Here is a 13,231-nt window from a genome sequence, read left to right on the forward strand (position 1 = left end):
GGTTAAATAGTAAGACCTAGCTTTAAAAAAAAAAAAATGCAGGATGTGGTGGCTCACACCTTTAATCTCAGCATTTGGGAAGCAGAAACAGGCAGATCTCTGAGTTCAAGGCCAGCCTAGTCTACAGAGGGAGGTCCAGGATACACAGGGAAGTCCCATCTTGAAAAACCAAAACAAACAAGCAAACAAACAAATAAATAAAGGCACTTTCCCACAAGGAATTGAAACATTTCACAAAGTGACTGGGAGCTTTGCAAACGTACGTGTAATAGCAGGCTTGTGTTTGAACAAGAAACACTCTTGCAGTTCAATGACCAAAAGCCTAATCCCCAGGTCCTGAGTTATATGAGACACCAGGATGCTGACAGCAACAGCAGTTCCTCACGTGGAGGAGGGGAGGAAGCATCAGCAGGAGGGAGGCAGGCGGAGTGTGCCTAGCGGAGAGTGCCCACCTGGCACACACAAAGGCCTTGCATTGGATGCCCAGGACTTCATAAGTGGAGCAAGGTGACTTGTGCTTGTAATCCTAGTACTCAGGAAGTGGATGCAGGAGGATCAGAAGTTTAAGGTCATGCTCAACTCCCTGTATAGTAAGTTCAAGGACAGCCTAGGCTACATGAGATCCTGTCTCAACACACACACACACACACACACACACACACACACACACACACACAGAGACAGAGAGAGAGAGGAATATATAACAGGCTGCTCAGTCTTCTCTCAGAGTTCAGGCCTCAATTTCAGTTTCCTGAGACTTGAGCAAGCAGTTTCTGGGAGGGCCATGAACAAAACACATAGTCCTTGCAGTAGCTCCCTTTCTGCACGTACTCTGACTGCTCAAAGTTCAGCCAGATGTTTACTGTCTGGGACCCTTCACCAACTTAGAGCTATGTTCAGGAGTCAGTGTGAAAGCCTGGGCCACTGAGTCAGCCCACACAGTCAGTATATGCTAGGCCAGCCAGCCTCCATGGCAGCTCAAGGACAAAGGCTGGGACTTGTCCAGGCCTGCCCCCAAATGGAAAACTGTAACCCCCAACTAACCCTAGCCAATTAAAAGTTAAATAACTGACATGATTGCCACTCGCATAAACCAATCCTGAGTCTGTTCCTATGTAGTCTGTAGACCCCCAAGCCCCCTCACTTTAAAAACCCAGCCCCATTGCTACTCAGGGTCTCTCCTGCTCCGCTGCTGCGTCAGGCAGAGTCCCCGAGTCAACTCCTAACAATACAAAGACTCTGCTTTTGCATCTTGGTGGTCTTTGGGAGACTCTGGGTACAGCAATATTTATCTATAAAGTGGAATGAAACATGGATACATCAATCTAAAATATGCTAAGTGAAGCCAGGCAGTGGTGGCACATGTCTTTAATCCCAGCACTTGGGAGGCAGAGGCAGGGGAATCTCTGATTTCAAGGCCAGCCTGGGCTACAGAGTGAGTTCCAGGACAGCCAGGACTACACAGAGAAACTCTGTCTCAACAACAACAACAATAATAACAATAAGTAAATGAAATAAAATAAAATATGCTAAGTGAAAAAAATACAAAAGATCACAAAGTCTATGATCTCACTTATATAGAATGTCTAAGCTGGGCATGCTAGCTGATGCCTGTGAAACTCGCGTACACTCCTGAGGCCGGCGGGGCCACCTTGCTCCCAGAGAAACGCTCAGCCTGCATTTTTAGCCCCTAAAGACCTAGGGAAGAGATGCCAGGGGGTTGGGTCCCGCCCCTCCATTCCCCGCTCAGCTTCTGGGCGGACAAGGGGAGGGGAGGCTTCACAGAAGTCAGAGGAGTAGCTTGCCCCATCCAGCAAGGAGCAAGATGACTTCTCCAGCTTCCTGCCACTGTGTGCGCTTGCGCAGTGAGCCCGGGCTTGCGCTGGGCAGGTCAGACTAGGTGGAGTCTTCTGGCTGTCGTCTCCCGGGTGACCAAAATCTCCTGGAGAGATGCGGCCCAGGAACTAGGAAAATGTCAAGGCCACGTACAAATGGTGCAGCTTTGCAACCCTGAGGTCTTAGTCCTGTGCGGCACAGAAGCATTTTCAGGCAATTACAAAAAAACGAGGAAGTGGCTGTGTCTTTGCTTAGAGACACTGAAAATTGAACTCCTAGAATCTTATATGTTTTTTTGATTTTTCTCAATCACCTAAAAATATAAAACCTTTTTGTGGGGCTGGGGATTTGGCTCAGTGGTAGAGCACTTGCCTAGCAAGCACAAGGCCCTGGGTTTGGTCCTCAGCTCTGGGAAACAAACAAACAAACAAAAAATGTGTGCATTCCAGGAACAAAAAAAGAGATCACACTTTTCAGATTCCTGCCTTGGGATGGATGGGGTGCCCTTCCTCCTGGCCTTAAGTGTTCCGGAAAAGACTTCACAGCCACAAAACTGGGAGACCAGAGAGGAGGCTGGGCTGAAAAAGGCACCGGTTGCCTGGCTGGATGACCCAAGTTTGATCCCCAAGACCAATACGGTAGGAGGAGAAAATGGACTCCAGTAAGTTGTCCTCTGACCTCCACACGTACACTGTGGCTTTGCTTCTGCTCTAGTAAATAAATAAATAAATGAATAAATAAATAAATAAATAAATAAATAAAAAAAAAAGGAAAGAAAAGAAAAGACAGCGCACACTGTGATTCTTTCCACTGTGGCTTCTCAGGAAGGCTGACCATCCCTTGATAAAAGGGCACCAGTCAGCAAATTTTGCAGTTATCTTCTCATAATCCTACTTTTGTTTCAACTTTTTTTTTTTTTTTGTAGGAAAACCTAATTCTTTTGAATTAAGTCAGCCTGAGACAGGGAGGTGCAAGGCCAGCCTGGACTACACAGTGAGTTTAAGGCCAACTGGGCTACACATAAGAGTCTGTATGAAGGGCCTCCCCCACTAGAAAACAATAAGGCCTGCTTGCAAGCTTTCCCCTTGTATCACTAGTTGCAGCTTCTGAGACAGAGCTGAGCAACAGCTGGTCTCACGACTCGGGACAGAGTCCGCCCTGGGTCAGCCTTCCTCCCAGTCTGGTTAAGCACAGGCATCCTGCACTCACAGCTAACGTTTTACTACAGAGTGAAGTCCGAGGTCAGCATTTAGCATCGTTGAGTAGAAATTCGTGATCCATAATGTGAAAAACAGGAGACACAGTGAATAAACTGAGTGATCTGGAAGATCGAGAGAGAGCAAGTGAGCTGTGTAATTCTAAAGTAGCAATGCTTTATTAAGGTCTTAACTCCATATAGTCAAGATTGTATCTCCTCATGTAAGCAATGCATAACATAAAAACATTCCATTTATTTTTTGAAAAAGGGTCTTTTGTAGCCCGAGCTGGACCTGAACTCACTCACTCGCCAAGGATGACAGGCTTCAGATCCTGCCTCTGCCTCCCGAGTGCTAGGATCACAGGCTTGTGCCACCACAGCAGGCTTTATGGTTTTATGTGGTGCTGAGCATCAACCCTGGGTTTCCTGCAAGCTAGGCAGACACTCTACTCACTGAGCCAAGCCCCCCACCCAGTATTGTTTTTGAGATGGGTTTCTGCTGTTTCCCAAGCTGGCCTCAAACTCCTGGGAGTGATTCTCCCAAGGGTTGGGAATACCAGTGTACATCACTTTCCTGGACTATAAAACAACTATCAATGCATTTGTGTCCTAGATTTTTCGTGTGGTATGTATTGTATGCATATTACATATTGACAGCGGATCCCACTTTTGACTAACCATACTTCAGCCTCTCTCTCATGTGGCTAGCAGCTACCCGAGCAGAATGTGCAAATTGGGTCCATGATTCCAAAGGGAAGAGGTGTCCACTCAGCTCTTGGGCCGGGCAGACCTGGGCAGAGGTGGTAGAGGCTGCCATAGAGGAACTGCTGTTAGCCAGCTGGCACCTCTGCCTACCCACCCCACCCAGGCTTCCCTCACTGCTGCACTCTTTAGCAGTGAGCCCAGTTCCTAATGAGTCAGTCAGTGTGTGGGTGTGGACTCCATCCCAGTTAGAACGGGCTCTGTTTTCAGGGAGGCCGAACTGAACTTGCTGGTGAACATGGGGTGGGATGCAGGCTTGGATATCAAGAGGGCTGGCAGTAGGGGTCCAAGCTTTGGAGGTGAGGCGTGGTTCTTTCCTTTATACAAATAGCTAGCACTTGGGAGGCAGAGGCAGGCGGATCTCTGTGAGTTCGAGGCCAGCCTGGGCGACAGAGTGAGTTCCAGGAAAGGCGCAAAGCTACACAGAGAGACCCTGTCTCGAAAACAAAAACAAAGTAACTAGATAACTCTTCTTGTTTAAACTTTTATGTGCATATGCCTTCATGTATGTATGTGTACAACACACATGCAAGCCTGGTGCCCACAAAGGCCCGAAGAGGGTGTTGGTTCCTCGGGAACCGGCGTCACACGCAGTTGTGAGCTGCCTGAGGAATGTGCTGAGAATTTATAGCAGCAGCAGCCAGCGCTCTTAGCCACTGAGCCCTCTCCAGGCTACCATGGGTGTTTCTCACCACTCGTGTTGGGGAGAGGGTGAGGAGGAAAGAGAAAACAAAAACAAGGCCCCAGCTCCAACAGAGGCACCGTGGTTCCTGGGAGACCACCTTTCCAGATGGTGAACTTTCTAGATTCCTCCTTCAGGAGACAAGGAGAGCCCTCTCTCTGTTTCCCAGCATCCCTGTTACACCTGCAGCTTCTCAGAACCCCCTGCCGAGGGACTGTGGAAGTCAAATTTCCCCTTCTTGAAGTGTGACTGCGGGTGACCGGGAACAGAGGCAGGGAGTCTTGAGGCCGAGGGCTCCCTTCCCCTGACCGGCTTCTCTAGATCACGGTACCTCCTTCCCAAGCCTGCCCACATTTGTTTTCCAGGGTTGAGACTTCCTCAGGACCAGCCACACATCAGGCTGTGGTGAAGTGTGAGCAGGCCACGGGGATGGGGAGGGCGGGACCGTGGTGTTTCTGAGCGCCTCCATCTGCTTCGGCCATCGGAGGAGGCAATCCTTGGGGATCCTACAGCTCCTGAGTAAACGGACACTCAGGAGCACAAACATCAACCGCCAGGGCTTCTCCAGGACCAGCCAGGGTCAGATGCGGTTATCAGAAAGAATCAGCCACAGCTCAGGGTCACACAGGTCAGGGCAGGAATGTGGAGCCCGTGGCTCCAGAGGAATGCAGCAGCACCCCAGACACACAGAGATGAGCCAGATAAGCTCCAGCTGTTTATTACAAAATAATAAAGACTCCATATACAAAAGATACCCGGAAACCCCTGGTACTGCCATGGTGGCCTGTACCCCCAGAGCCCCTCCCTTCGGTGGAAGGTCTCAGATTCTAAGGTCTCCAGACAGGAGGGCACTGTACCGGGCAGGTGTGAGGGGCAGGTAGGCACCCGCATCCTGGTCCAGAACATAGAGAGGGTCAGAAAGCGCACTGGGGTCAAAGCCCTCATTCGCCATCCTAACCTTCTGCTGTTTGAAGGTCTCGGTAGTGGCCAAAGACTCCTGGGGAGAGAAGGGTGTTTTCAAAGAGAGGTGGAGGAAAAGGAATCTGTCCACTTAGTTCAGGTGAGTTGTCTGAACTCTGTTCAGGGGTAGACATGAGGGAAAGGGGCCATCATGTAAAATTGAGAGGAGGTAGCAACAGAGAAGAGCGTGAGCCAGGCCTGAAGAACGAGGGGGTAAGAAGGGAGACAGCCCAGTCAGCAAAGAGCTCTCCATGAAGCATGAAGACCTGGACGCAGTCACCAGAACCTGTAAGGAACGCTGGGAGAAGGTGGAGTCGGGAGCATCTCTGGGATTCACTGGCCAGTCTACCCTAACTGGTAAGCCTACAAGCCAAGAAGAGACCCTGCCTCAAAGGAGGCGGCTGGCATTCCTGAGGATGACTCCCAAGGCTGTCCTCTGCCTCCATATTCACATGGACACACCGAGCATGCACATGTTCACACACACACAAGATAAAAGGGGGGGGGGATACGAAGCATGTCCAGCAGGAGGAAGTGTCCTTTCTCTTCACGGAGTGTCTTACGTTGGGTCCCTTTGTAGAGTTAGGGAATCACTAACAGCTGCAGATACATGGGTGAGGGGTTGGGCCAGGAGCGGCTGGTTACCTGGAGCCTGAGGAATCGAGGTCGGGCATAAGGTGGCAAGTTCTCAGACACATGGGCGTAGAGCTGCACAAGGTCCAAAGCCTGTGGAGGCCGCAGGGCCAAGGCTGCCATGCCAGCCCGGCCTTCGTGCCCTGGTGGGTGTGGGAGATACATAAGCCCTTCTAGTCCTGGTCCCTGAGCACCACTATGTGGGGTACCGTGCTAGACGACTCCCCACCTTCCATGCCTAAGCACCTGGCACAGTGACTCCATAGATGTTCACCTCCTGAAGGAAGTCCAGGGCCTCGAGGACCTCGGCCACCTCAGTTGTGGCCACATTCTCCCCCTTCCACCTGTTGGGAGAGCAGAGCGAAATGGAGATGGACGAAGGGCTTATAATATTGCTGAGGAGATAGAGAGGCTAGGGGATAATGCTGCTAACGAAGCCTGAGGGGGAGAGAGAGAGAGAGAGAGAGAGAGAGAGAGAGAGAGAGAGAGAGATGGGGTTGGCCATGGGGTGAGGTGGGAAGAGCATCGAGGTGGGTTTCTGAGGTGTGAGTCGCTGAGTTTGAAAGTCTGGGCAGATCAGCAAGTTACCGATACCTGAAGGTGTCTCCGGTGCGATCATGGAAGTGAAGAAAGTCTTGCTTATCACAGACCAAGAGGTCCCCGGTGTTGAAGAAAACGTCCCCAGGACAGAAGACATCCTTCAGCAGCTTCCCCTCGGCCAGTTCTGGAGCCCCGGCATAGCCCAGAAAAGGGGACTGTTGGCTCACAGGGGCCACCAGGAGCCCTGGCTCGCCTGGAAAAATTCGGGGGTCAGGAGCGGGTTACCCAATGTCACCGGGACCTCTCGGCCCCACCCACTCCACCTCCGTGGCCAGGTCCAAACCTTGTCTGCCAGCTTCATCCCAACCCCCGTACAAACCTGGAGATGTGGCCACACAATGCCCCTGGGCATTCCGAATGGGCTCCCCTGTCATGACATCATACCGAATCAAGGAGAAGGGGAAGACGTGCTGGGGGAGGGGAGAGCCACACTGGGTCACCAGCTTCAGGGGCCTCCTTTCTCACTATCCCCCTCCTGCCCCAGGAGGTGCTCAGGTTCCTCCTGCCTCTCACCTTGTAAAGCCAGGAAGCGCGCCCCACCGCCCCCGGCTGGCCCGTGTAGTTGAAAGTAGCCACGTTGCCCTCGGTCATCCCGTAGGTCTCGAGTATCTGCAGAGGTCCAAAGCGCCGCACGAAACGCTCCCAGGTGTCGGGGCGCAGCCCGCTGCCCACCGCCAGCCGGACCTTGTGGCCACGCTCTGCCTGGCTCTGGGGTGAGCGAGAGAGGGGTACAGGCTGCAATACCAAGCTTCCAGGTCCCCGGGGGGAAGTGCTGTTGCTCATTCTCCATCCAGGACCTCCTCCCACCGTGCCCTCCCTCCCCAGGCGTCGGAGGGCCTGTTCAGCGGTGGGGTCCTGGCACTTGGGACCATCTCTTCTCCCGCCTGCCTTCCTCTCCCAGGGTCGCCTGCTGTCCGGCCTGCTCTGAAGCCTACTCACCGGGGGCTGGTTGACGAGGTATCGGCATAGCTCTCCAATGTACTGGAACACTGTCACGCCGTGCTTCTGGCAATCTTCCCAGAACTGGCTAGCTGAGAACCTGGCCTTCAGCACCACCGTGGCCCCTGCCGGGAAAGGGAGGGAAGATCAAGAGATGACCCTCACCACCTCTGCTCCCTGTGAAGGACCTGCTGGAGTCGGGTCTTTAGGAGGCTGTGGTGGCCGAATCCTTTCTCACGTGTGTTGGGCAAGGCTAATATTCCTTTCTGGATTGATACAACCCTCTCCGTTCTCTCCCTGAAGTCTAGAGTCTGTGAACGGTGCAGCCTCCCCAGCTGCTCAGCCTGTGGCCCTGAGTGGGTCATGTTCCCTACTATACACCAGGCGTTTCTACCGTCCGGACCGCCTCCCTCTGCCTAGGACTTGGGACGGGACACCTCCCCGTCGAGGCAGCCGTCGAAGGTACTTCCGCACTTGCTGAAGCCGGCTCTTGGCCGGCGAGTCACACCTCAGATCTTTACATTACGATTCCTGACAGTAGCAAAATTACAGTTATGAAGCAGCAACGGAATCATTTTATGGCTGGGGCCGGGGGGGGTCACCACAGCACGAGGAACTGTATTCAAGGGTCACAGCGTTAGGGAGGTTGGGAACCACTGTGCCCGCAGGAGTATATGAGGAAGACTGACCAATGCCCAAGCAGCCCGCAATGCCCAGCAGGGAGCCAGACATGTGGTACAGTGGGAGCGCCAGGTAGATCACATCCTTCTGGTGGACGCCACACAGCTGGTAGAACCCCTGGCACTGCAGGACCTTCAGGTGACTGATGCGAGCAGCCTTGGGCAGGCCTGGAGGGTGGCAAGGGGGGCACGGTCAGACGAAGGGTCTGAGCTCTGTGTCCTGGGGACGTGGGGAGTTTGGGGAGTGGAAGGAGAGAAGCCGTGCCTGGGGTGGTGTCCAGAGTGACCTGGGAGTTTAAGAGGGGCCCCAGTCCCCTCCCCAGACCTTGCCACCCTCTGCCTCGGTGTTGGTCCTCACCAGTAGTGCCAGAGGTGAAGATGTACAGGCAGGTGTCCATTATGCTCTGGGGGGCCGAGAGGTACCCAGGCACTGGCTCATCCACTTGGGCTGCTGCCTCGGACATCAAATTGCTGATTCCAGCAAGATGAGTTGCAGGGCCTGTCGCCCACAGGTGGAGCCCCATGGCTCTCAGGGCCGGCAGGTCCGGCTCCAAGGACTCCAGGAACTCTACAGGGATGGGCAGATGCAGCTCTATGGCGCTCCAGCTACCCTGAAGCCTTCATCACCCGTTGGTTTGCTCTCTGTCCCTGTGAAAGGCTCTAGGGTGAGGGTGGCACTACGGGTGTCCCCACATCGCGCCTGGGACCTGTCATCCTTCGGGAGTCCTTCGGGTTCGGCACCATCCCTTCCCAACCCAGGGCCTCTTATTGCCACTCACGTCGGCACTTCTGTTCCGGGGACCAGACACGCCCCTTCTGGCGCGGCAGCCTTACCTGGAGCCAGGACCATCGCGCTGGCCTCGCAGCTGCGGAGGCAGTGCAGCAGGGGCCCTCGGCGTAGGGCGCTGGGCACGAAGGCCGTGCGCAGGCCGGCTTTGGCCAGTCCGAACCAAAGCCACAGGAATTCCGGGCCCGCGGGGAGGAGCAGCGCCACAGTCGCCCCGGGTGCCAGAGGGGGTGCGGTCGTCTCTCCTCCCGCCGCGGAGTCTCGGGCGGCAGGCGCCGCGCGTGCGCCTTCCTCGGTGCTGCTGGTGCCCGAGCCGCCGCCGCCGCCGCCGCCGCCGCCGCCGCCGCCGCCGCCGCCCCGCCGCCCCGCCGCCGCCGCCGCCGCCCCGCCGCCGCCGCCGCCGCCGCCGCCACCGCCGCCGCCGCGGTCCCCGGCCCAGCCGCGTGCGTGCAAGAAGGCGCGAGCAGCCCGGTTGCTCTCGCGCTCTGCGTCCGCGTAGCTGAAGCGCCGTGCTCCGTGAATGAGGAAGGTGTGTGCCGGACGCTCCCGGGCCAGGTGCGCGAGGCGCCAGGCCAGGCTGCAGCCGCCCTCCGGGCTCTCCGGGTCTGCGGCCGCTGCGGCCAGCGCGCGATCTCGAAGGGCCTTTTTGCAGCGGAGGGCGCGCACTGTGAAGGCCAGGTCGGCCAGCAGCCAGCGCAGCTGAGGCCAGAGGTCCAGCTTCAGCAGCAGCAGCAGAGGCAGCAGCAAGAGTAGGGGCAGCAGTAGCAAGAGGGCCGCCATGGTGCCCTCTTCCTCTGGTCCGCCCTGGCCGCTCGCATACACTCCGGGTGGTCCCTCCTGAAACACTGATCTTGGTCAGGCTCCGGGAACACTAGTCCCTGGGATCGTGGCGCGCGTGCGCTGGCACCCGCCCTTCCCACCCAGCCTCTGCGGTGTGGCGCGGGAGCCAGGAGTGGGGGGCGGCCCGGTCCTCCCCACAGACCAGGCCCCGCCCTAGGCGCACACGCTTTGGAATTTGACTGCTGGTGGCCAGCAGCCCGCAGAGTCTGAAGAGGTGCCTACCCTCATCCCTACAGAGGTGCATTTTCAGGGCCAGCTAAGCTATTGGCTGGCTGAAGGAGTCCTGGTCCAGGAGCCAGGGCGCATCTGTCATTCTTTCCTTTGGTGGTTCTTTATCACCCGTGATGGGATGGTACGATTGCTCTCTTTCCAAGGAGACTGAAGAATTTGGCCCCTGGCCCGTTCGGTTCTGCAAGTCCGGGCAGGACAGCCAGATCCATGTGCGGCCTCCAGGTAGCAGCAGCAGTAGCAACCCCAGGGAATGGGTGGGGTCCTGAGAGTTAAGTAGGGGAAAGGTGGAGGCCAGACTGCCAGATTTTTGGAGGGAGGCCCTTCATTTTAGGCGGATACAATAATTGGGACCAGCCAGCAAATGCTTCCCATCCTGGTTTTAATAGGTGCGTGGAAACTGGGGATGGGAAGAGGAAGAAAGAGAGGCCTCTGGTGGTTTAGATTTTTAAAAGGAGTGGCTTTCAAGGAGCATGGATTCTCTGAAGAGTCAGATGTCTGGGCCGAATCAAGGAAGTATATGCACCGTCTTCACGCCTCTCCTCAGCAAGCCGTCGAATGTTAAGGGAACTAAAAGCAAAGCCTGGCTGCTTCTCTGCTGCAGCCAGACTAGGAGGGTCTCCTATCTCTGGTATTAGAACTGCATCCTCTCTCCTTCAAAACTCAACGTTGAGCATCCTTTCCTGCCAACCCCTTACAAAGCATGCTTAATAAAGCAGAGGACAAATAGCAGCTTTTGAACCATCTGGAACTGTGCGCATGTGTATTCACAGGTGGGAAGGCCCAGAGTGGAGGTCAAGATCCTCCATCTCACTCAATGAGGTGGGTCCTCTACCGAGCCCTGAGCCCACCAATATTAGTAACGAGCTAGCTAACGAGCTAGCCACCTTCCCGCCTTCTGAGCACTGGGATCACAGGCAGGCCACCACATCCACATATCATTTACATGGGTTCAGGAGTCAGAACTCTGGTCCTCACACTTGTGTGGCAAGTGCTGGATCTACTGAGCTGTCTCCCCCGGCGCCCTCTGAAAGATGGAGTTCCTGAGAGGCAATGGGCAAGGCCAGCCGGCGGGGACACGGTGCCAACATCAGCTTCTGAGTGGAGGAAAAGGTCAGATGCCTGACTCACACTTTTAGCGGGAAGGGTAGCCAACCCCTCCTGTAGACATTGTGTGTGTGTGTGTGTGTGTGTGTGTGTGTGTGTGGAACAAGTAAAGGCATCAAACTAAACAGAGGCACTTTACACACAGGATGAACACAGATATCAACTCAGGCACAAAAGATGCTCTGGCTTGTTTCATTATCACTTAAAAACAATTTTAAAACTCGATTATCTTTGCCAAAAGAAAAAGCAAAAAACAGAACCACAGAAATCAGGCCATTTGACAGTTCTGAGGAACTTGCCTCTGGGACTCCCCTGGGCTCTGGCTCAGCTTGAAGTGTCAATGTTGGGCCAACCCAAGCATCCCAGGCGCACCAAGAGGCTCTCACGCTGTCATCAGGTTCTTTTCTGAAGGCTGTGGCATCTGCCCAGATGGGCACTGCCCACCCCAGGTCAGATGCCCATGTCGCACTGGTGTATAGACCACCGTCCACAGACTACAAGTCTGTTCAGAGAATGCGGCCTGAAGGGAAGCAGGAGGTTCGCCCATTCCCGCAGCATCTGCTGTCATCCTGGCTCCTCTGTCCAGCGGCCTCTCCATCACTCCCTTCTCTGTCCACACGGCTCTTTGGAGACTGGGGGAGGAGCCAAGGGCTAAGGACCTCCACCACGACCTGGTTTGCACAGCCTCTGGCTGCTGTGAGAACCGTGGGAGCAGCAGTCCAGAGGGGATGCAAAGAGCTGGAGGCCCTGGGACAGAGGAGGGGCGGGGCTGCATGGAAGTTTCTCAGCTGGGCCACAGGAAGCAGCTCGATCCTACCCCACGTGAGGGGGCTAGGAAGGGTATACCCTTGCATCTCTGAGGCTGGGGCGGGGTGGGAACACCAGGCCTCAGTCACTGTCAGAACCCACAGCAGAGGAACCTTTTCGTTTTCGTTTGGTGGGCTTAGGCTTCGTATCTTCTTCCTCCTGGAAGAAATGGGGGGGAGGCAGAAGGCGATTACCAGCCTGGGCAGTGGCTGGCCACACCCTACCTGTGCCCATCACTCCCCGGCTCCTGCACACTGGCTATGGGTCTCACCGAGGCACTGCTGGAGCCCGACTCTTCTTCAGCATTGGGGGGCTGGGCAGTATTCTTTCGACTTCGAGGGCTGGACAGAGCTGCCTTCCTCCGGCTCTTGGGTGGCTTAGTGGAAGAGTCCTCGTATTCCTCCGCCAGGGAGAAGAGGTCGCTGAACCTAAGAGGAGCAGGCTTCCTGAGATGGGCATCCTGCCCAGGCCCCTCCCTCCGTGTTCTCAGTAGCTAACCTAGTCTATTTCTCAAACCCAGGATCTGCTGGTCAGTGAGCTTATGCCCCAGCAGCCCCCTTCTCCCCACCATTTCCCAAAGTAGAAGGGGCTCACTTCATCTTGTGGGCCTCGTCGCAGCTCGCCTGGACATGCTGCAGCGCCTGGAGGATCGGTGTCTGGCTAAAAACTACAGAAGGGACAGGAGGGAAGCACAGTGAGTGTGTCAGGAAGCTTACTACACGGCACCCAAGGTTGTTTCTTCTGTGGGCTTGAACAGTGGTCTTGACATCTCATCCCTGCCCCCTGACTGGCTGGAGGGGATTTGAACCAGGGCAGCACCTCCCCCAAAATGGCCGAAGAGGAAGGGAGCAGGAAAGGAGGCAGCATACAGTTCTGCTTGGTGTTGGCTAGGTTGAGTCTTAGGTTGTCCAGGTGCTCCAGGATCTGCTCCAGGGTCAGCTGGGCCAGCTTGCTGCTAGAGCTCCTGAGGCTGCATGCGGAGACAGCGAGTCAAACACTCTCCACTCCACCAGGGGCCTCCTAAACTTAGGTCACAGTAGTCCTCAAGGATACAGGGCTGGGGAGGGCTCGGGGGTGTGCACTTGGGGGACTCAGGGACGGTCCTGTGTTAGAGGACCACAAACCAGTCTAGTCTGGTAGAGCACTGGCAAGCCACCATGCCCGGGCAGCAG

General features: G+C 55.3%; 2 protein-coding genes across 3 annotated transcripts in view; both read right to left on the reverse strand.

Annotated features, from left to right (window-relative positions):
• Positions 1-5,171: 5,171 nt before the first annotated feature.
• On the reverse strand, positions 5,172-11,323 carry Slc27a3 (solute carrier family 27 member 3). Of its 2 annotated transcripts, none has more exons than XM_028890770.2 (11): positions 9,511-11,323; positions 9,125-9,405; positions 8,649-8,858; positions 8,300-8,458; positions 7,611-7,735; positions 7,185-7,379; positions 6,991-7,081; positions 6,666-6,864; positions 6,318-6,415; positions 6,084-6,214; positions 5,172-5,475 (listed from the first exon to the last, which is right to left on the reverse strand). In XM_028890770.2, the coding sequence occupies exons 1-11, from the start codon at positions 9,855-9,857 to the stop codon at positions 5,299-5,301; spliced, it is 2,013 nt and encodes a 670-aa protein (XP_028746603.1). In that variant the 5' UTR covers positions 9,858-11,323; the 3' UTR covers positions 5,172-5,298. The 2 variants fall into 2 exon arrangements, with proteins under 2 accessions (XP_028746603.1, XP_028746602.1); XM_028890769.2 differs by having other exon boundaries at positions 9,125-9,379; positions 9,485-11,323.
• A 105-nt stretch (positions 11,324-11,428) lies between these two features.
• Positions 11,429-13,231, reverse strand: part of Ints3 (integrator complex subunit 3) — a 43,978-nt gene continuing 42,175 nt past the window's right edge. Inside the window, exons 27-30 of the mRNA XM_028890767.2 lie at positions 12,929-13,029; positions 12,654-12,726; positions 12,331-12,487; positions 11,429-12,218 (exon numbers count right to left, since the gene is read on the reverse strand). Coding sequence (XP_028746600.1) covers positions 12,141-12,218; positions 12,331-12,487; positions 12,654-12,726; positions 12,929-13,029 — 409 coding nt within the window. The 3' untranslated portion in view covers positions 11,429-12,140. The remainder of the gene's footprint in view (positions 12,219-12,330; positions 12,488-12,653; positions 12,727-12,928; positions 13,030-13,231) is intronic.

This window comes from Peromyscus leucopus, chromosome 6, assembly GCF_004664715.2.
Source record: "Peromyscus leucopus breed LL Stock chromosome 6, UCI_PerLeu_2.1, whole genome shotgun sequence".
NCBI classification, from domain to species: domain Eukaryota; kingdom Metazoa; phylum Chordata; class Mammalia; order Rodentia; family Cricetidae; genus Peromyscus; species Peromyscus leucopus.